General features: G+C 34.0%; 2 protein-coding genes across 2 annotated transcripts in view; one reads left to right on the top strand and one right to left on the bottom strand.

Moving 5' to 3' along the window:
- Nucleotides 1–618: 618 nt before the first annotated feature.
- LOC149786522 (uncharacterized) lies at nt 619–5,525 on the bottom strand. Its single transcript, XM_089975940.1, has 4 exons — nt 5,051–5,525; nt 3,753–3,810; nt 2,724–2,938; nt 619–1,334 (listed from the first exon to the last, which is right to left on the bottom strand). Exons 1-4 carry the CDS (start codon nt 5,257–5,259, stop codon nt 620–622), a joined length of 1,197 nt encoding a protein of 398 aa, XP_089832066.1. The 5' UTR covers nt 5,260–5,525; the 3' UTR covers nt 619.
- Nucleotides 5,526–5,703: 178 nt separating this feature from the next.
- Nucleotides 5,704–24,873, top strand: part of LOC149786523 (uncharacterized) — a 119,112-nt gene continuing 99,942 nt past the window's right edge. The window contains exons 1-3 of the mRNA XM_089975941.1: nt 5,704–5,950; nt 13,769–14,016; nt 14,529–14,704. Coding sequence (XP_089832067.1) covers nt 5,837–5,950; nt 13,769–14,016; nt 14,529–14,704 — 538 coding nt within the window. The 5' untranslated portion in view covers nt 5,704–5,836. The remainder of the gene's footprint in view (nt 5,951–13,768; nt 14,017–14,528; nt 14,705–24,873) is intronic.

The following is a 24,873-nucleotide window of genomic DNA, read 5'->3' on the forward strand; positions in this document are numbered from 1 at the left end:
TACATTATCCTTTTGACACATGCCAAATAATAACCACATTATCAAGTTTATATATTTTACATGTATTTTAGATGATAGATTTTAGTGATGTCCCCCCCCCACAACCCATTGTAGAAATTGTAGAAAGTGGCTCATTGGTCCTTCTTCATCATAGAAGAGATGTAGATTTATCACTCACAAACAAGTAAACCTGTCTTAACATTTGAGGTGGAATTCTCAGTACAAATCATACAGGAAGATGCAAGTTTTAAACCAAAGAGGGAGTAGACAATGCAATTTATGGAACTTGTATAGCACAGACAGACAAACTTGAGCTATATTGTTCAGTTATTTTTCTTTTCATCTGAGTAATATTTGGCAAGTGTTTGAATCAACAAAAAAGACAACTTGTAGTAAAAGAAAATGGTTATAGTAAAGTACCTATACCCTATGTTGGCCATAATAGGTATGTATTTACAAGATCAAAGATATCATTGGGATATAATAATGTTTCTTTTCAATTCTTATAGGTATTTTGCATACCATATTAGGCATGTAAAAGGCACATTGTACAAAAGAGTATATTTTTCAAAAATCATAGGTACACATTTTTTTAATGTTTCTCCAAAATACAGTTTGCTTAACTCAAGAAAGACACCAGTGGTTCTCTGACTTTTGATTTGCAAGAACATGATTTCTGACAAACAATGCAACACCTGCATTTATTACATAAACAGACTCCATCACACATGCAAGAACATTTCCCAGTTATCTCCAACATTTTCAGGCCTTTATTGTCCATTCCATCCAATAGAAAGTTAGAAAGCACAGAACATCTGAGACATTTACTTAGATGAGCAAGCTCCTTTAAACTATCATCTTTACACCTTGATTGGCTTCTTTTAAATGCATAGCATACTGCGTAGCCCCTTCTGCCATCGCGAGCACATCTCCCCACCTCTTGCCAGTAACTAAGGCATGAAGATGGTAAACCCCAATGAACAACAATATCAACATTTGAAATATTAACACCCATTCCAAATGCCACTGTGGAAATGAGAACTTCAATACTGCCATCTTCTTTCACAAACTGATCTATGATTCGTTCCTTACTCTCCTTGTCTGTGTTTGCATGAAACATCTCTACCCTCCTATTGCTGGGACCTGCTTCTTCTCCAACAAAACACTTCTCCATTAGGCTTGTCACCAACCACAAATATAGTTGGTAGCACATATTTATTGACCGGATGTAAACAATAATCTTCTTTCTACTGTCACATTTAAATTTTAATAACCATCTAAGCTCAGTTTCATACCTCTCAGTACACTCCTTCAAATCTATAAAGATGTTCGGCCTGAAAAAGAGAAATATACTCAAAATGTAATTACCCACATCATAAGATTGATATAGTTAAATCAAAGCTAATATACTGCAATTGAAAACAGTAATATGTCCTATACTACAATGGTTGAACCAGACACAGAATAGACAAATCATATTCATTCAGCTTTCATTTATTCTATATCTAAATAATATATAGAGAATAATTAGATACAACTTTAAATCCATGTATCCAACATTGTTTACAATGCTCTTTAAGTGCCAAAATTTCACATCCTATTAACATTCACATATTCATAACTTTTCAACGATCAACAATAAATTGTAAACTTAAGTAAAATAGTTCATATTTAGTTACAGATAGATTATGAATTCCCAAATAGTAATTCAATAGATATGAAGAAAAGTTCTTTAAAAGTGTAAATTTTAGCATATACTGGTAACTAAATACATATGTATGCAGTGTGTCCATATTAATAAGGAAACATTTAACCATGATTGCAAGTTATGTTTTTTAGTTTATTCCATTCAATGTTGGGATTCTTCCTTATTTGTATGAAAGTTATGACACAAATCTTTATCACTGACTGGATTTTCAGTTTTTATGTAGGTGCCGACATAATACCATTTATACAATTGCTCATAGTTGTATCCAGCTTCAGCATTATCTTACAGAGTGAAACTTACTAGGCATTAATCAATTAAATGTATGGGTGCACATTTGTGCCAATATTTCTTCCTGTCTAAATTAAGAATTCATTATGGATATGACATGCATATAGTAACAATTTAAAAATATTGGTTGTTGCTGTGGGATTGCATGCTTGCCATATCAATTATCAAACCCTTCTGCACATTGCTGACATATATCAAGCTGTTCAGAGCTCTATACATAAAGCATAATGGTTATCAAATAACATGAAATCAAGTCTATTGCTGTCAACCTTGTGCAAACAACTGGTTAAAAATTCAAACATTTGGAAAATTTCTCTATGAATATCAATTATGGTTCACAAAAATATGAGACAACAATGGCATCAAAGTAGTAAATCAACTTCTTTCTGACCAAATTTGCAAAGACTTCATTTACATAAAGCTGCTGACCACCCCGGTGGCCTTGTGGTTAGAGTATCTGCCTTGGATGTGGGAGGTCATGGGTTAAAACCCTGGCTCAAAAAATGATATATCTGTGGCATGATGCATTATTGCTAGACATCACTATAAACTGCCATACTGTAAACATTGTAGTGATATGACTGAGATCATTAAGGCTATGTTAAAAATCCAAAAGACACACAATCAGACACAAATCTGCTATATAGGTGGCAAATGGTTTTGTCTCATTTCTATATGGAGGAAACTGAAAGAGTGTTGTGCCCGAAATTTTATGAAATTTTCAAACCTGTCGGGTAAGTCTGACACCACGAGTGTTGTTTCGCTATGAAACCCAAGAACATCATAAATGTCTCTTTGTATTTCCTTGGTCGCAGTAGCTGTCAGAACAAGATTGGGAACATCAAACAGACTCTGTACAACTGACACCTGCCTGTAGCCGGGTCTAAAATCGAGGCCCCTACAATCAGAACAAATTGTAGAGTAAATGGTCATCACTGACTTCTTTTAAATCAATTCTACATATATAATAACTTATAATGTTTTCAATGTTAATCATTTTCTTACATACATAACTGTATTCTCAATAGTACCAAAAATTCTTTTATGTTACCTGACTATGTTACTCAAAAGCAAATATTTATTGCATATCAAATGGAGAAGCATACAATAGCCTTATGTGTATAAGGAACGAGAGAGAGAGATAGAACACATAATCTTTTGAAGCATATGTTTTAATTATTTCTCAAAGTCTCCAATTCATTCAAAGAAAAAAATATCTAAAATGATAGGTATTAATAAATTAAAATATAGAATTTATCAGAACTTAATGAAATACACATTTCTTGTAGCCAGGTCAATAAATTAGTTATTACTGATGTCTGACATTTTAGAGGAACTTATGGCCAGTTATTATACGATATGCTACTATGTTATCTTCATGACTCAAGCCTACTAATTTAAAAGTTATAGAATATGGTGATAATGTGTGCTAAAATGTATCTATAATATTTCTGCCCTCACAACAATCTTCTCTTCTTTTTAAAGTGTGGCAGGGTCAATTCTTGATAGTTATTATTTAAGTATATAGTGTGTGATTAAATATTAATTTCACTGTAAGAAATAACATAGTGCCCTATAGGAAATTATAATTATTGCTATTCTTTTATTTAATAGACACACAAGCATACACACACAAACTATTCTTCACACTGTATTAATTTTGCCCTGATATCAGGAAGCATAAATCTATTCCTCAAATTTACAAACTATGCAAAGGTTTAAAACTCTGCATACATAGAGTTGTGGCTCTAGTTACTTGGAGAGAGAAGGGACCTTTTGGCAGTGTAGATAAATTTGTGATTTGCGAATGTGATCTGAATGAATAAGGTAATGGAATTTATCTAATTGCAGTTCAATTTTAAAAAATAATAACTTATTCAAATTCATAATTAAATCTTTCCCTCCCTTTTTTTTGTTTTCATTTGTGCATATTATATATTTCATACCAAGATGAAATACAATGGGCCTCGATAGATAGATAGATAAATAGATAGATAATAGATAGATAGATAGGTAGGTAGATAGACAGACGGACAGACAGACAGATAGAGAGAGAGATAGATAGATAGATAGATAGCATAATTTCACTCTTAGTGCGTTATAGGATTCTATAGGATTCTATGATTCCCTGTTACTAATGACAGTTGACTAGAATATTAATCACAGCATTCTTTGATACCAGATACTGTCAACAGGCAGGGTTCTGTTGTTTATCTTAACAAAGCTAGCCAGATCAGGGCTTTGGATAAGGCACAAATGTTACGTTAGTTGAAATCATTTATCTCTAACCCTTACTAAAACAACAGCAGAGTAGAACAGGCAGTTTGTATGGCGCTGTCAATACCCAACTGCCAACTGCACAGACCCAGATCTGTCATTGCATAATGGGTCTGCACTGATTGTTAAGAGTGATCAGTAGAACAAGCAACATATATCCTAATCTGCAGGCACATTATGCTATGGAAGACCAGGTGCTTCACTGTTTGCAGTTGATTGGACTTATAAGCAAGTACATATGGTAGCTGGGCCTGGTTGTGTAAGCAAAGCTGGTTTTGGTTTCTCATGATTTTTACTTTTTTTTTAGACAAAGTTGTGTGTCATGTACCACATATATATATATATATATATATATATATATATATATATATATATATATATATATACCTTTTATCGATGTTTCTTCTGTTATGGCCACTGATTTTATGCCATGACTCCTCAAAAATTTTACTTGATCAGCCATCAAGGCTTTTAGAGGAGAGACTACCACAGCTGTATGCACCTGTCCAGGATGTAACTGGGGAAAAATAATATGTTATTATATTCACATTATGTATTTCAAAAAATGTGCATTTGAATTGTTGTTTTCTCATTTTTGTTATAAGGATTTTAATTACATTATTTTTTCATTTTTTATGTATGTAATGTTTTTTTTATAATCCAGTGACATATGTGATTATTTGTATCCTGGCAAATATCACACTATTTATGAACAATAAATTAACAAAATCAATCTGAATTAATGTACTTTGTTCTCAAATTATGTTGCAGTTTAACAATTTATCAGCTGTTGATTTACTTACCTCATCTAAGAGTAATGGCACGATTATGTAGGTCAATGACTTTCCAAATCCAGTGGGTAGCAGGACAAATACATCCTTTTTATCAATCAAGTGGTGAATAATAGCTTCTTGGTGAAATTTCAAAATCACCGGTAAATCGTATTTACGTTTAATGCGTAGAATTTCCGATTCAAACCGCGCCATATTTTTACTACGATCTGTTTACGTTTCCAAATAAGGCCGCAATGTCCTTATATGGCACACAAGCAAGCGAGGCTGACAACGGAAGTAGTCATTATTTGAACTAATATGGCGGACGATCTAAACAAAAATATCGGATAAAAAAGGTAAATGAGATTTTACAACTATTTCTAAATGATTCGCGATAATTCCGGTATTAAATAAGAGGACTACTCAATTTATTTCATTATATTCAAGGAACATGGTCAAAATTGTTGATATTAGGCTAAAGGAGCGCCGGGTGTGAATCACACCCGGCTTGCTCCAGTAACACGTATATGCTCATGTTAGTACCCTGTCCACGAGGAACGAGTAAGGGTACTAATATTAGTACTAAGAAGTCTATATCGCCATACCCGGAAAGAGATACCTGGTCACGTGACCTTGATTCTTGAACTAGCCCATGCTAGGTTGCCATAAACAACCATTCTGTCCACCTTGCATAGCGGAACGTCAGCTGCATAGCGATTAGAGGAATATATTGAATATTTGATTGGAATTTCTCCCATTTAACTAATTGAAATGCAATGAGTGCAAAACAATGGCATCTTCAATGACGTTTCTGACAGCGGTGTTGTTTCTTTTTTCAGTATGCGAAGGATCCCATTTCCGAGGAGCGTTGATAACTTGGAAACCGACTGGGAATGATAGAGAGGTATGTTGATTAGAAATTAAAATTGTTAGTATTGGAAGGAGAATGGGTGCGATTTCAAGATTCAGTATTCTTGTTGTTGTTGTTGTTGTAGGGCTTAACGCCATTTTTCAGCACACGATAGGCTATACATGGCGGCAAGTATTAATGGTGGAGGAAGAACCCGGGAAAACCCCAGAAAGAACCACCGACCCACGAGAAGCTACTGGCAAGCTTTCTCACATATCCACATTAGCCGAATCCGAGACTCGAACCCACGCAGATAGAGGTGAGATGGCAGTGATCCGTAACGAAGAGCGCTTTAGACCACTCGGCCACATTCAGTATTCTGTGTTTATTATTATTATTATTATTAATTTTATATATATATATATATATATATATATATATATATATATATATATATATATATATATATTGCGATGAATGAATATTAAGGAACAACTCCAATTCATAACAACTATTTCACATTCGGACACATTTTTTGTGATACAATACACATATGATACATATTTGCTTGTAATTACATTCTTTATTTCACTATTCATTCACCATACACAATTACGGGTGTTTTTTACAGACAAACACATGACATAGTTATTGAACAGATTTGAATAATAATCACGTGCCACAATTATCAATATTAGGTTAGGATAATTATTAGCCTTTCCACGCAGGACGTTATATGTTCACGTTACTATTATCACGGAACCGATCGTGCATGGCAGGATGAAATAGATTAAATGTGTACAAGAATTATTGTTGTTTATAGGGGTAAGTACTGTAAGGAATAATTCGGCCCTAAATGTTGTTGTTGTTCTTGTTATAGGGATTAACGCCATTTTTCAGCACAAGATAGGCTATACATGGCGGCCAGTGTTAATGGTGGAGGAAGAACCAGGAAGACCCCATAAAGAACCACCGACCCACGGGAAGCTACCGGCAAGCTTTCTCACATATCCACATTTGCCGAGCCCGAGACTCGAACCCATGCAGACAGAGGTGAGATGACAGTGATCCGTGACGGAGAGCGCTTTAGACCACTCGGCCACTCGGGGCCCCCGGCCCTAAATGAGATCCAGCTCAAACTTAGATAGACAAAAGATGCCCCTATCTATCCCTAAATATGCATTTTATTTGTATGTCTAGGAACGCAGCCATTAAATGTAGCCATTGGTTTTCTTCTTTTTTGTTGTATCTATATTCGTGGACTGTAAATGCTCCTATCACGCATATTGCAGAAACATATACTTCCTATTTTGTCCATTTCCGTAAAGCGTGCATTATATGCAATGGTATGACTAATAAAACTTGATTTTATTTTGCAACTTTGTATATATGATGTGTCTATTCCGTTACGGTTCGCTTGAATATCGCTGACATCAATTTCGTTTTCACTTAGAATGTTCCGCTCATATTTATGTTTAGCATTGACTTGCTGTCCAAATCTGTACAGAATCGCCCCCGAAAAAGACAATCGATGTATTTCTTGAACATTTTATTCTCTTCACGAAAATGCAGTCCACCTACTTTGTCTGTTTATAAGAGTCGAGGTTGCACCAAAGGTCAGCGACGACAGCACTTTTGTTTATGTATATTCGGGGGAAAAGTTTTCTTTATATTATCAAAAATTCAACAATATTGTTCCTTAATATGTTAATTATGATGCTGACTGATCCTACAATTTGATATATTTATTTGAATTTTGAGAGAGAGAGAGAGAGACAGAAAGAGAGACAGAGTACAATAGCTGTAACTATACAGTGTGTGAGGCACTTGTTCGACCTATATCGCACGGTTTTATTACTTGACCGACAGATTATATAATACTTTTGGTCCATTTGTTGTCAATAGAGAGATGATAGATAGTTGGAACCTCATTTACGGAGATGACACTAGTGGCGATGATGATGCTGTTTTACATCGGTGGGGATTGGAGAGGTACTGGTTTCGAACGGTAAAGTCTAATTGTCATCATGAAGTCAAATTGAAAAAAAAACTTCCAGCACGGCTTTAGGCGTTGATTCATATTAATTAAAATAACTTCTGGGCCTCACTTAGCTTGAGAAAAATATTCTTACTCTGGTTTTGTAGAATAAAGAACCATCTATTATACTGTTACACGCACACTGGTATTTACTTGACCGAGCGGTTGTCAAACCCTGGCGCAATTCTCGCTAAAAGTCATAAATTTACCCCGACTTCCCAAAGACTTCCATACAACTTCAGTTGTAAACTAGAAAGCCCAACGTGTCCATTCGATACCTAAATTTTCCTCTAATTAATGCAAGACCACAGATAAAACAAACTGCCAAATATCTATCAACCGCACATCTGCATGTTTTATCTTCATCATGTTTCCGTACCGCCAACCGTTCACGCCTCAGAAAATACATGAGTATCCCCAACACTGGGAACTATTTTAACTCCGGCACCTTAGGCCAGTCAATGTATGCTTTCCAGGCACATTGCGCCAACATAACTGCACCATATTTGCCCACATGGCGACATAAACGGTATCTGCCAAGTCCCTTCTTATTTATTCCCATGTGTAATTTACCGGTTTCCTACCGTAAATACTGCCCTTGCAGTCCCACCACCAATGTACACCACTAGATTTTAATATGGACTATTTTACGACAGGATCATTCATTTGGTTTTGGCCTGAATTCACTACTAGTGAACCATGGCATCATTGAAACTCAATAACACTTCACTCCGTGACGTTTGCTCCTAATAATTTGCTGATTATTTCGGGCTAGGAATATTTCCATTGCGCCGAATTCCAATAATCACACAAGTAATCACACAAATCTAAGAATTCCTTAAAACGGGGCTCTATAACCAAATGCACATGCTTCATATTTATTACAATACTATAAATAACCTATTTGTGTTGCTGTTCCGTGAAGCCAAGTCAAACCAATCAACCTGTTCCGAGACATTATTTTTAGACTTTCATGTCATTAAACAAGGAAAGTCTGTAACCTGTACCTAATAACATAGCTTCGCGCAACAAGTTCATATATTATTTGGCCAGTATGAACTAAAATACGGAATGTCAAAATAAAAGTAAATATTTTCTTGTCAACTATAGTAAAAAGATTGAACTTTATGAGACTAATAATGGAAAAATTGAATCCATTTATTAGCCAATTTGTGCATCTCAGAAGATTTCGTACTCTGTTGGGGTTGGGGGGTTGGAGAGGGTCTTTATTTTTTCTTTCTCTTTGTTTTTTTCCCACCAGAAGACTGGTTCCCTGTCGTAAGATCCTTAGTTATCCGATACCTATAGTCAATATCATTCCTTGTATATTTGTATATGGACGACCTTAGATAATCAAGTATGTAATTTGGATGACATTCCAAGTGCACTCAATAATAATAATGAACACTTACATAAAGTCGACAGGTGATAAGAATGAATGTTGGACTTAAAGAATGTTTGTCATATTCATACATTTTAAATGTAAATAAATGATTTGAATTGTTTTTCTTATGTTTCTCTTTATTTTCTGTGTTTCTGCTATTCAGATGTGCATGCAAGAAATATTGACCTATAAGCATTATGTAGTAGTACACAACCCTTATATTTGTGGTATAAGATCATACTTTCGATGCATTCATTTTCCTTAATTAGAGATTTTGCTTTTGTAAATAACAGATTAAAAAGGGATCATGGCACCCATCAGGTTCGTTTTATTTTTTTTTGCCAGTAGAAAACCAACTCTACTTTGAATTTTAAGGTTAGTAAAAACAAACACATTTTTCGCCCGTGTTTAAAAATCTGAAACATTCCAATATTAGATGCAAAACCTGATCCCAGGATCCGGGTTTCAAATTTCATCAATGAAAAACATGTTAAATGTTTTTCATGATTCGAAAAAGTGATCGCATCCATTGGTATTATCCTGTAGCCATTAGCCATTTACTCTCCATGCACTTGTTAATAAGCTCACGCAGACGAGAAAATATGCTCTCTAGCTCGAAAAAGTCATGTTACTGTTGGCGTTTGTGATCTGGATTTTTAACGTAGCTTTAACATTTTTTCAGTCATATCGCTACGATGTCTGCAGTGTGGCAGTTCATAGTGATGTCTAGCACTGGGGCATCATGACGCAGACATGTAGCATGATGTCCCACACAGTCACATTATCCTGACACCAAGCTGACCAGTCCTAACACTAACATCTTAACGCTGAGTGCCAAGCAAGGCAGCTGCTAGTACAATTTATGTCTTTGTTATGACTCAGCCGGCGTTTGAACCAGAAACCTCCCTCATTCGAGCGGACGCTCTATCCGCTTAGGCCACCGGAATGGTCATGTTACTGTTTGCAAAAATATGCAGTTGTTCTTAGAATCTGATACGTTCTTTCAATCGAATTATTATCTGTAAGTAAGATAAATTATTACGTTGTTTATGATGATAATTGATTATTTCCTCATGGGCTACAATGGTATGTTTGAAATCCCAGTTACTTCATCTTCCCACCGTCTTGCCATTCTGTCCATCCAATATGCCTTCTCCAACATTTTCATGCAGACGCGCAACACAAAAATAGTTATATTTCCCACGTTCTGATACTGTACATATATCATACACACACTGATTAGTTTTAAAGATCTTGACCGATTTCCTTTTTCCATCCTAGTTGGTATCCCCTCCATCTCCTTGTCACTAGTGCAACTTGATGGAAACTTTACGCTAGAACTATGAAGAGAGGGTCTAAATGCTGAATTTGTCATGATTCCTTTTGGAGAAAGAAGTTTAGTATCAAATGAATAATTTTTGTACATTACAAATTATATATCAAACATAGGAATCCAACAGGAAACTACGTATTAATATGAAGTGAAGCCACATTTAAAATCTTTATTAACTATATTGAATATGTTCGAGATAACTAATAACTCAAGCCGCAAGTTATGCTACCGTCCCCCTGCTCTCTCTCTCTCTCTCTCTCTCTTTCTCTCACACACACACACACACACTAATGATTTGTACCTTCAGAATGTTTAATTTCACACAGGTGTAAATATGAAGATCTGCATTCTACATCCTTATATGCCGGATTTTATCTTATTCTTGGGGGTTTTTTCTCACGTAGGCACACTAAATGTATACTACTTTACAATTTATGCACGTATAACAATGATTGAAATGAGAAATGAAAATAGATGGACCGAGATAGAATCAAAGAATAAAATGCAGTACATTAAAACCGTTGACTGAAATTTAGCTCATAAATACGCATTAGATGGTTCAGTAAATACATTTAAATTTTAATAGCTTTTATAATCTGTAATCTTTCTCATCTTTCTTTAAAAGAAATCTCAGCCCAGTGTGTAATATTATAATCAAAATTCTGGCCTGATGATAATTTATGAATAGTTTGTTCGAAAATGACTCTATCAAACTGATGCACGAAAACCTGCTCTTATCTCTCTGTGTATATGCGGAAATTCTAATAGAATGGCACCACAGACTTGGCATTCAATCTTTTTTTCAGTCTGGAAAGACAGATTTTTGATACAATTAGTGGCAGTTTCTAACACATTTATGTTAAACTCATGTACAGTCTGTAAGTAAACGGTAACAATAAACAGATGGTAAAACCTTCGGCCTGCAATAGTTTAATTAATTGAGAAATATTCAAAGAAAAATGGGCATCAAAATTCGAAAGAAATGGTAAGTTTAGCAGTTTGATTTCGATAATAAAAAAGAATCTGTAATTCTATAGTATCTGTCCTTATACACTGTGAAAGTTGATCCAAAATGATACAGAAAGGGTAATAAATGCACAGGTATGAATGTCGATTGGACAGTGGGTGAAAGGGAATTGGTACATGGACTCAGAATACAATTATATATATATATATATATATATATATATATATATATATATATATATATATATATATATATATAAACTCATTTCACCTTGCTTTTAAAATAAATGTAAAAAAGGAAGGGAAATACTCTTGAGAAAGGCAATAATATCACGTTTTATTTTTTTTCAAGTCGATGCACTTTACTCAAACAACATTTGAGTTGAAAGATGATAGTTCTCTCAAACACACACCTCTAGTTAAAATCAACGTACCATATAGATATGCGATACAGCCATAACCCATGCATCGTTTTCAAACAAAAATACTATCTTGATTTGCTTGTAAAACACCTTTTTATCCCATGTGAGGAAAGAAAATTTATTCATCATGATTTCTTTGTGTTTTAACCTATTTCCAAAAGCTAAAACTACATTTTCAAATATTGTGAAAATGGTTATAATTTTAAGGGAGGCAGATTATTAGAATGATACTTTACCTGTTTATGACCCCACTCAAAAAAAAAGAAGAGCTGCATCTTATCGTGAATTTCAATAAAATAATATATATGTTTAGATGATACTTACCATGTTCAAATACTGTGTGCCACTCATATGGACTGATGACGTCATCCAAGATGGTTCCCATTTGTTTACAGTTACATTGAGTCCACTGCTGCTCACATGCCTGGAAGGTTAGATTGGATGGACATACGCCGCTCTCAGTTGAGAAGTAAAAAAGTAGTCAACTGGCAACGTTTTCATCACAATCTGATTCCATAACAAATATGCTAGTCAAGTTTCATATAGAGAGCTTAGGGACAACAAGGTTGGCTTCTATGGCGAACATTTTGTATGTTGGAGGACCACCATTTTCATTTAGGGGAGATGCGAACAGATGTGCCTTAAGGGCATGTAGAGCTAAAACAAGCACACCCCAAACCTAGTTATTTATTGGAAGAATACTTAACGGATCTGAATATACAGTTATAGTTTGTAGTAAAGCGGCATGTTTTTATAAGCTGCATATTTATGCATCACCGTGGGCCACATTATTATAAACCCTTATACAACTACCCAGTATTAGGTCTCACAGGATAGTTTCGTATTTTGACCCCCCCCCCAATTTTTAAGGTAGAAGGAATGAGCCTAATTATCACAATTCTAGCATTTATAAATTCGCACATAAGCTAAATCTGTAATGTGGTTTACATTTACTTTGAGTTAGGCTTGGAAATGGGTTAGCTTGTTAGTGACTGCCTGTTACAGTTAGACGAGCATTGGAGATCAAATGCGTACCTTGGGCTGCAAATGAACAGCCAATTGGCTTACGTATTTACGTGTGTCTGCTACAGAGGTAAATATCTAAAAATCTAGATGGTTGAGGAGTGATGAAAAGTTTGCTATTTGTTATAGTACTAGTGAACTTTTTTCATGCGTAAGGCACATACTGATTCTTTTAACTGCCTTGTCACAGGAAAATACTCAAAATCTCTCTTTTCTCTTTCCTGTCAAAAATGAATGTAAAATAGAGGGGTTGGTGGTAGTGTTGGTTCAGTATAAAAGCCACCAGTCGCATAAGGAATTAACCTTAATACCTCAGTCAGAATCTTACAAGCATCCTTTTAACAAAAATCATTAGTTTTTATTTGTATCTTTATTGTAACATTATTATCATTTTTCTGCAATATGGTCACCATCGGATGAAAATATGCCAAAAATAACTGTCCAGTGAGACTTTATGTTCTGGCCAATATACAGATACAATGAACGGGATTACTGGAATTTATATGCCTACGTCGATTTCTTTTTCACATATTTTAAGTTGTTCCTAATCTCTCAACGAAAAGCTGTCTATTCTATCTATATATGTCTCACTCTTTTTATTTATCACTATTTCGTTTTTTCTTCAGCTATTTAATTATTGTTTTTTTATTTATGTATATCTTAGATAAATATATAGATGGTTTTTATTTTCTCATACATTTTACAGGTGTTGATCATCTTCCGCATCTCCTGGCGACGCTCTTATTCCTCTCAGCTGTATTGCAATGATAGCATCATTGCGTCACAACGTTTAATCGGCATGCCTGGTTCTCTGACTTGTATGTGGAATTGCAAAAACAATATAGGAGACATGTATTTTTACTGTACCGATTACAGTGTGGATGAGGACTGGACCTCGGGTAGAAGAAGTTACAATTATTCTTTCCCAGATAATGATGAATTCTTTCAGTTTGGGTACATACATACATACATACATAATACATACATACATACATACATACATACATAACCACTACCTAAGGGATTCCGAAAGTGGAAGCCCAATATGTAGACCACCCGGCTTATGTAACCACTTTCTTTCAGTCCCGTTAATGGTCGTAATAAATTTTCACTGCATAAGACACCACTGTGTTACATGTATTTATTACTCTTGAGCATCCTATACAGAGAATGCCTTTGGGCGACACATACACATAAAACATTACGCCCTGACCAATGTAGGAAATATACATCAATGTAGATCATTTTATCTTCGGGCTACACTAAATGGGCGACAAAAAAATGTTTTTCTTTTCTTTTGTTATACCCATTTTCATTCATTTTATCGTTCTTTCCAATATTTCCTGCGGGTACAACAATGATTACTCGTACATATTCATAATACAAAGATGTCGCCAGCTATATATATATATATATATATATATATATAAATATATTGTAAGATTTATGAATTCGTTTACATCTAGGTTCACTGGAGGAGACTGGATATCCCTCAACTATGGTGGGGGAAGCTGGGAGCTTCGAGTGTCAGTCAATCTGACCCGGCGTAATGACACAGGACATGTAAACTCCTCCCCGCAGACGGACATGGCGCCTATCATCAGGATAGCTCATGGATGTCAGCACATTTTTAAAATTCCAGGTAAAACAAAATCGATACTTGTCAATCACAAACTTATGGACATCCATTCTGTAGAAAAATACTTTTATTACTAGATCATGCAGCGATCTGGAATTCAACGTACCAAAATGCATATAAGCAAACACGATGCGTTATTGTTAATAAGTTAAAGGTTACCATTTAAGGTAGGATGAGTTAAGTCACACATAACTATCATTTAACTTTAATGCCGAGCCCATTAAATAATTTCACACACCAGAACCTACATTAATCTCTTTTTGTCAGACTTCTCGCGTGACTACATGATATCTTCATCATACAGTCTCATGGCAAAAGTCTACACAAACGATTGCAACGCTCCAAACAATGCTTAGCAAAAATGTGTTAAAGTTACTGACTGGTTTTACAGGTTATGTTGCGTTCCTGAGAAAAAAGTGTTAAACCTCATCAATACACAATTTTCATATTTTTGTTTCTGTTTGGACTAACGATATAAAATATGTATTGTTAATACACGTTCCTGCTTTTGCAGGAATTCTTGCAAATCTTCAGACTATGATACTAATTCAGTGAACACACGAAATAGGGCATAAAAGTAGAGGGCACATGGTAGTACGTGCTACTTATATTGTGAGACTACCTGTGCAATTGTTAGAAAAGGAGATACCTGAACGCTGGATGGTGGTGGTGGATTGATTAAGTTGCTTTACCGGTTACTTTTATCGTTGCGCAATGATGTTTATTCATGGCAGTTTTTGTACCTTTCGTGCAACGAGAACACTACCGTGTTCAGTCTGATGAGGTTACGCTGTAAATTACTCAATCTCCACGAGTCAGTGCATCGTACGAGGAAGTTGCTTCGCCATGGTCTTTATTTACTATTGCATTCCAAACGTACGCAGTTCCAATATATATATATATATATATATATATATATATATATATATATATATATATATATATATATATATACTACTCCGGAAGCTTCAAATGCTGAGGTGTGTTATCTGCAAAAGTGCATGACAAAAGGTGAGTATAGTAAATTATTCAAGTGTCTACAACAGTTATTAGTGTAAGAATGATACTTTCAATACTCGATAAACCAAGGGCTGATGAAGACTTACTTTAGTCGGCTTTTCGTTTTTTTTTTTTTTTATACAGGTTGTTGAAAGCAACTTACATCATCTACGCATATTTGGACAAAATTGCAATTGCTTTAGTTGCTATCATGGCAGTGTCCTACATAATCAGAAGTGCTTTCATAGGTAAGAGGCTACATGGATGACAATACGTTAAGAACTTTCTGTTATACATTAAAGGTTGCATTTATTGCGGAATACAGTTTCATAAATAAAAAGGCCCCGACAAAACATGAAACACTTTGACCTATACTGAATGAAAGTATTTAAGAAATGTTGGAAATATTTCACTTTTGTTGATTTGTTCTCATTAATCCGCTCTGTAGTCATTTCGTATTTTGTTTCATGATTTGTCTATGACTATTTTGAAAATTACATGCCTTATGCTTAACAAGGGAACTGTATTGACTGAGGAATATATTTTGGCTTTCTTTCTCTAGTTCTTAATTATATTTAAAGCTTCTTCAGCACCGTTTACTTTGACAGCAGGCCGAATCAAGTATTATTCTATCTTAGTTTCTCAGTAGAAATAATTTTTCCTACTAAACCTTCGAATCGTATGAATCTTCTGTTATAATTACTTTTTCTCAACTTTGCTCTAGGGGCTTTTTCAGGATCTTATTTTGTATAGGGTTTGATTTTAAAACAAACATGATTTCCAATATTGTCCTCACTGGCTATCTTGTGTATTAAAAAAGACTTTGTATATCTTAGTATTGTCAAAAGAACTTTAATTATTTTATTTTGGTGTATGATTGATCGGTATCATTTGAATTATAGTTTATTGAGCTTGGTCTTATTTAAAATGTGCACCAATCAAAACGGCTAGCTCCAGTTGGTCATTTTCAATTAATATACCTCAAAGGTAAAATGTAAGAAACAGAGCCGATACCTTTCTTACTTTATATGTATTATATAATTCATTCATTGGACCTTCATAAACTGGAAATGCCTACTCGTGCACAATGCATTTTCCCCATTTTACTAACTGTTAACGATAATACACTTTAGACTAATTCAGGCTGATATTTCGAGCACATAGTAGCATTCATTGGGTTAGCTGTGTGTTTATATCATGTACAGTTTCCATAAGTACAATATATAAAAAATAACTTCAGCAGTAGTTAATGAAAGTAGCATAGACTATAACAGCATTCACTTCCTTGTGCATGTTGCAAATGCAGACAACTTCACCTTACATACATGACTCTCTCAGAAGTGCGTAATAAGTTTTATTGTTGTATGATTTAAGTTTCCTTGTATAGCTGAACTGTGATTAAAAAAACAACACAAACGCCGAAAACTCTGTGCAACTAGTTTGGCATTTAATCTATGCTTCTTCAGGCACGAAATGTTTTGAAAGAAACGGATGACGTCTTTTATTTTTAAACAACAATTACATAATTACGTAACGTCATAAATGATATGCATCATCATAACAATTACATTTATAGGTTACTGTATTTGTATGGGAAAATATGAACGAGTTTTGGGATGGAATACTGCACGAACTTGTGAGTGCAGTATATCCTTCCGACAAAACGAGTTCATATTTTCCCATGCAAATGCAGTAACCTTTTTATTATATGCTCATTTTTTTTATTCTACCTAAGGTTTAATTATATAAACAAAATACACCACAAGAAACAACGTAAATGAACGAATGCCGTATTCCAAACTAAATACACAAGCGCAGATTTGTCATTACACAATGACATCATTATAATTGCGCACATAACTCCGCCCAGACAAATTTGAACTTAGTCACACGCTCAACATAACTTTCGAAAGAAAATGGCGTGTCTAGTTAAAATTGAAATTTGCAGTTATATTGTGAATGAATGCGCATTGCAACAATTGTTCCATTTGATCTGGAATGAATATATTTTGGTATTTTGTTTCAATTCGGCGAAAGTTTGTGATTTTGGACTGGATTCGTCTGTGCAAATTATGCATGAAATACATCGGATTGAAGTGGTGCGAGAGAAGCGTGTTTACATCTGCAAATGTGTTTCTGTTTCTGTCATTGAATGTTTGAAATCATAATGTGGGAAAAATATGAAGTCTTTCAATTGCAATTATCAAAAAGATGCTATGGAATTTAATGATTATTTTATTTTGAGTGCAGTAAGGAGGATGCAGTTGCACTTATAATCGAAATTACAGCACAATTTTAAGATGTGTAATCCAGATTGAAAACCGATGACATGGCTCATGTAATTCGGATTTGCAGAATTAAGAAAATACATTTTGAGGAAATTCAGTATGTAAAACTGTAAGTATATTTTATTTTGCTATTCTTATCACCAGCTAAAGAAGACAGTATATGCCTTGTCACTTGTATGTTATTTGTAACGACCTTATCTTCCGTCTTTATATAATGTAGCTAGCCTAAATCTGTAACATTGTATCAACGCTGGATGTGCCAAAACAGTTTTCTTACAGACCACGAAACATGTTTTAGATCATTCAGAAACAAATTTAAACAACCACAACGTAAAGAGCCTCTTATGCAAGTGTACACGATTTGTGTACAAATCAAAAGTGCTGGCGTCTGCGTCATTGTTTGTTTACAATAGAAAGTAGTTCCTTTATGCACGTGAATGCTATATGTGTATTGTCGCGCGCGTTCAGTATTGGGGAATACTGAACGATTCTGACAATGTAAAGTTAACGGGGGAAAAAATGAGCATTATATATATATATATATATATATATATATATATATATATATATATATATTTATATATGACAGGATCTAAAAGATACACGAGTCTCTAATGAAACGAATTAGTAAAATAATAAAATAAAATAGAGACAAACAGTCATACATATAATTATATTGTTATAAAGGATATACAATATATCAATTTAAATTATAAAATTTTATATAGTGCATTGGCATTAAGTCCATTAGAATTCAAAGTATCTAACTTATGAATCCAATATATTTCTTTTATGAGTCTATTCATGTCACCATGCACAATATCTATTGGCATGAAAGAAAAATCAAGTAGAGAGTGATTATTGGTGTTAAAGTGTGTTGAAATATTACAGGAAAACTGTGGATCGCTATATAAAAAATTATATGAAAGCGATGATTATTCATTGTATAGACATTGTATAGACATTGTATAGCTGAAATATTTGTCTCAAGTATCAAAACAGTCTATTTGAATAAATGAAGTGTTTTGTTCCACAGAACAGTATTCATTATTATCAAAATCCCACAAAAGCTATGCCCCACCACCGCCACATGCAAAGTGATCTATTTTCAACATGCACATTACAGATTTTATGTTGGATGATAGGAACATGAAACTTGTCAAAATTATTCCTTAGATGTCACTAATAAATTTCACAGTTTATACATGGTTGCAACAGATCAGCTTTACAGTGGTCAAAAGCCAACGTATGAAAAGTTTGCTTATTCTTCCATCCCTAATATATGGAAGAAAGCGGATCGGCTTTGTTGTCAGTGTTTCCTTTCAAATGGATGAAACGAAACATTTTTGCAATATGTTTCTTTCCCTTAACGCAACAGTTTTAAATTTAATTTGATCTCACCCCTGTGTTCTGAGACTTCTAATTTCCCCTAATTAAGGTCATTGCACCCACAACACTGCTTCAAGGAATACTGTATAAGCAAGAGCAAAATAAGCATAATTAGTTTATTGTCATGCATAACATTAATGGTAATGTAGCGTTTTATTAAGACATTCAGTCATGGTGATATCAAAAACAATTTGGACAAATTGTCATGTTTGCTTTAAGGTGGCGCTCTACCATTTTGTATTTTGCATAGGTTATATATTTTTAAAAAATAATTTCACAGGTTTTCCTCTCTTGTTATCCTGAATATTTAAGAAAAATCTTCTATATATTAGGTGTTATTAAAAGCACTTGTAAACCCCTTTTTTAATGTATAATTAATGGGTGAATATAAATTTACAGAGTATACAGCTTGGCCTTATTTTAGACGTGCACCTATCAAAAGACTGCAAGCTATGCTTTGTCATTTTCACTTCCTCGATTTCAAAGGTATAAATTATAAGAAAATGAGTCTTTAATGTCTTTTACTTTTTGTATATTTTGTAAGTCATTCATTGCACTTTCAAAAGCTGGAATTGCCTACCCTGGCAACATTCGTTTTCTCTGTTTCAATTACCACTAAAGATAGTATACTTTAGACGAATACAGGGCGATTTGTCGAGAACATGGGAGCAATCATTTTGGTTAACTGTGTGCATGTATAATTTCCACAAGTGCAATATGTAAAGAAATTTCAGCCACACTAAATGAAAGTAGCATAGAAATAAGTCTACATTCTCTTCGTTGCGCATCTTGCAAATCCAATCAGATTTACCTTACACCTGTCACTCTAAGAAGTTCGCAATATATGAAGACCGTCCCTATAAAGACAACATATGCATTATTATTGTATTATTTACCTTTGGATCCAAAACAGACAGATTTAAATAGCAAGCATCTAAACAGTCCTTGGGAGTAATTTTTATGTAGTTTGTTTTCTTCTACCGAACAGTATTCATTTGTAGTAAAGTCCCACTGAAGTCAAGTCCATGGTGAAAAGCGAGATATTTTTATAAATGCACATTGTATTTCCACAACGTAACATGTTATGACTAAAGATAGGAACATAAAACTTGCCACAATAGTCCTTATCACTAATAAATTATTTAACAATTTGATCAGCGATGCAACAGATCAGGTTCAGATAGGTCAAATGTGAAAGGTAAAAATTTGCCTCCTCTTCTAACCCTAGTACATGGAAAAAATGAATTTTTACTTAGTCGTGTTGAGGTTCTTTTTCCTTCTTACATTACAAATACGATAGAAGAAAAGAAAAAATTTGCTATATTTTTCTTTCACTTAATGTAAATGTTTTAAATTTAAATTGACTTCACTCTTGGTTTCTGAGACTTCTAATTTCCCCTTAATTATGGTTATTGCACACAGAATACTGCCTTAAGGATATTGTATATGCAAGAGAAAAACTAAGCATTATTAGCTTGTTCCCATGCATGACCTTAATGTTAATGCACCGGGATTTTATTTTAGAAAATTATACATGATGATATGAAGAAACAAATTGGACAAATTTTCTTACTTGTTTTACAGTGGCGCCTTGCTGTGTAGTCTTTTTGCAAAGGGATAGAACTAAAAGGGGAAATAAATTCAGCAGGTCCTCCTCACTGGTTATCTTGGTTATTGTACAAAGACTTGGTATATCTTAGGTATCCTGAAAATTACTTTGGATTCCCTTTATTTTGATGTATTCGTGAAGGGTTTTAATTGTGCTATAGAACATTCAACTCTGCCTTACCTCCGACTGCACCAATTGAAAACAACTTTCTCCCCCTGTTCATTTTTAATTCATAGACTTCAAAGGTATATTGCAAGAAAAAAAACCGATAATGTGTTTTTTCATATATTTTATAATTCATTCATTGCACGTTTAGAAGTTGGGATTGCCTACCCTGGCAAACTTCAGTTTCCCAATTTTAGACGAATTCAGCCTGATTTGAACAGCTGATGGAAGCTGCCTTTCTGGTTAGCTGTGTGCTTAGATCATGTACAATTTCCACAAGTGCAATATGTAAAGAAATATTTTCAGCCACTGTAAATGAAAGTAGCATGGAAGTATGCCAGCATTCTCAATAGTGTGTGTGTGTGTGTGTGTGTGTGTGTGTGTGTGTGTGTGCGTGTTGGAAATGCAAATAACTTCACCTTACACCTGTCACTTTCTCAGAAGTACATGATATATGCAGAGCGCCGCCTCTACAACATTTTTCATCTCGAGTTGTTGAATCTTTTTTTGCAGTTTTCATTTCTAATAGCAGCCAAGGAGTTTCCATTAAATGCAATGCATTGTTTCTTTTGTGGTGCTTACTTCTCACGTCACTTGACGTAGTCTCTCTTAGTGTGAAGACCATTAAGACACTGTTGAGGCATCCTAAATGACCGCAAAGGTAGTGAAAAGGTGATTACATAATAGCGCTTAATTATTGGCTGTAATAGTTGGTATATATTACTAAAAGTATCTACATGCAATTATCTGGCATATGCAAAAGGTAGACTTTATTGTGCATCATGAAAGCCTTCCTCTGAAGATGAAGACAAAGGCACATCATCGTGTTGTAATTTGAACTGGCTGTTCTCTGCATCTGTCGTAGGCACATCTCTATCATTCAACAGAAAAATTTGTACTTACGAAACCTGTATATCTATACAATATCTAAGGGAGTGCTGGATTTGCTAGAGCCAAGTGTCTTGTAAACTTCTTATTTTGGTTGGCTTTTATTTTATTTTTCAAATGCAAGGTTGTATCGATGCATTAAAACTGTCCACGGGAAACATCGTGTCTAACAAAATGCATAACTGATTGTGTAGTTGCTCGAATCGATGCTATACTTCATGTGCATAGCATTTGAAAGAAGTTTAAATATTATAGCGAAGCATTGACGTCTACCTGATCTTGATTGCCTCTTATTTTCTTGAAAAGATCATAAACTAACTTGTTGTATTTAATACTAATTATTTTTCAGCTTTTACAGATGTACATGATTTCAATATCATCTACTTTAATTTGTCATTTAAAACCTGCTAGATCACTGTGTACATAGTAGTCGCCATATCATCCTTTTCACATGTACGTTTTTGTTTCATTTACCGGTGATGCTTTAGTATGTACTTTCTTTTTTCTATTTTGTTATAATGAACACAAATTCGCTTGATGCGTATGTTTTAAGTCCTTCAAGCTCCACCGTGCTGCTTTTACCCACATCTGTCACATTATTAAAACATTATTTTTCAAAATCTCAAAACTCTCATCTTCCTTATTACTGCTATTTCTGTGTTGTGCCTCTTCCGTAACCAATGTTGAATGCGCTGAAGACTATGTCTGTCGCATCCAGAGCGTCGCCTGCGCATCTCCAAAAAACAGTGTTGTTTTGCGACCAATCATACACTTAAGGTGCAACAAAGTGCACCTTTGGTACATAGTTTATTTAATGTTAATCATGTAGCCGTTATCTTTTTTATTTTCTGTAACGAGTGCCATCTTATAGTAAGATGTTGTCTCTTGACAATACCACTCTGTGGACGAGGATTATTTATTTGCAGGCAAATGGACCATTTTCTTCCCTTTGATTTGTCAAGTATTGAAGTCTGCAACAATAAGTTATTAAAGTTTCAGCGTGTATATATATATATATATATATATATATATATATATATATATATATATATATATATATATATATTCTTATGTTACATGTTTAGTCTCGAATAAACAGTAACAAAAGAAAGAGTGAAAACAAAATGCTTTGAAAAATTTAACAAATAATTTATTTCCCTGGAAAAAAACACTATAAAAAATTTAAAAATAAGAACTTGTGGTTTCAAAAATAAAATCCAAAAATAATCCAAGAGTAATCCACGAACAAAATTTTAGAAGTCCTAATAATGAAATGTTCTAATGATTTCAAGTTCGAGTCCCGACGAAGAATCCAATACAGTGTTATTGTCTACAGTTCCTTGCAGACACACAGGAAATAACACTCCAGTGTTGTAAATCCGAATAAAATTTTTAAGAAATGTCGTTGTTCAAGAATTCTGTATGAGCACTAAAAATTTCCAGAGAAACAAATTAATCTTTTAAAATCTAAATCTGAAGACAAATTAACATATAACTCGAAATCTGGCTACAACAGAAGAACGACTTGACATCAATTTTTTTAAGCCAAGATTGATGAAATATCTCTATAAATAAAGATTATACTGTAACTTGAAGCGCACAACAGATTCCCGGATGAGGGTCTACTTTCTAGAATCCTTCAGAGGCATTCACGCCTAAAACACGTAGTCTTGGTATGACCTTGACAAAAGCCAATCATTTTAATCTTAGAATATGATATTTAAAAAAAAAATGTTTTTTCTTGTCTCAGTGAGTTTTTAATTAAAGTCTGGAACTAGATAAGCATAAGGTACATTGTTCTGTGTACTGTTAAACTATATATGAGATTTAAGAAAGATAGACCGAAATAAAGTTAAGCTTGGGATAATTATCAATGTACTGATGAGTAATAGGACCAAAAGGAATAGGTAACCTCAGCTTAGAAGTGACATTTTTCAATATGTATTCATATATTATTTAGTCCTGTTGTCATAAAATGTTCACTCTAAACATGTATCCGTTACAATGTTAAAACATTATGGTTTTATATTAAGTGACAGAAAGAAAGCAAAACCAAAAGGTTTTATAAAACTTAACAAAGAACTTAATTCTCTAAGGTATAAAATGAAAATTTAGGAGTGACATACAGTATTATGAATTAAGTCTAAAATAATCCTTAAAAGTTCTACACAAGTCCAGGAGAATAGTGTTTCGACTGAATTCCAGGTCTTCAAATGTACTGATGCGCCAACAGTCTTGATGTATCACAGTGGCATTGTCCATAACTCTTTGAATAAATTCAGAATAGTCCCAGAACAATAATTTAGTCTAGAGTCAAAGAGAACATTGTAATTCCAATGAATCATCCGAACAAATTATTTCTTCCAAAATTATATCTAAATACAACATTAAACGCCTTTGCAGACTGATATTAAAACATGAAAATAGGAGAAAAATGAATGAATTAAATAATTCTTGTCCTTGTATTTATCCATACGGCTCAGCGTCGCAAAATATTCCTATTCGATCCAATACCTCACGTCGCACCTGACTGAACCATCCAACGATAAATCACCCCAAACTTGGAAGCAGGCTCATTATTACGATTACCTTTAAAAATTGTCACCACCTATTTATTGCACATACGCAGTCTACAGAGACATGCCAAAAGTGAAACACAAAAACTAGATATACATAACAGTATACATATCTTCTAGGTAAGCACGTGTCTTCTCTAAACACAAATTCACCTAAAATATGTGTATACTATGGGCAAATGTGTATTCTAATCATCGTAAATTATGTGCTTGTGTTCATTTTAAACAGTTGACGGTGTCTTCAGTAAATATGTATAT

This window comes from Sinohyriopsis cumingii, chromosome 12 (assembly GCF_028554795.1).
Source record: "Sinohyriopsis cumingii isolate HCF-2022 chromosome 12, ASM2855479v2, whole genome shotgun sequence".
In the NCBI taxonomy this organism is placed as follows: Eukaryota; Metazoa; Mollusca; class Bivalvia; order Unionida; family Unionidae; genus Sinohyriopsis; species Sinohyriopsis cumingii.

Excerpts from the sequence above, each read along its gene's own strand:
- LOC149786522 (XM_089975940.1), bottom strand. The coding sequence starts at position 5,259 with ATGGCGCGGTTTGAATCGGAAATTCTACGCATTAAACGTAAATACGAT. Across the intron at positions 3,811-5,050 it reads AAATCAACAGCTGATAAATT|ATCACATTCGCAAATCACAA; the intron begins GTTAAACTGCAA and ends TTATTCATTCAG. Across the intron at positions 2,939-3,752 it reads AAGGTCCCTTCTCTCTCCAA|AAGTCAGTGATGACCATTTA; the intron begins GTAACTAGAGCC and ends TTGATTTAAAAG.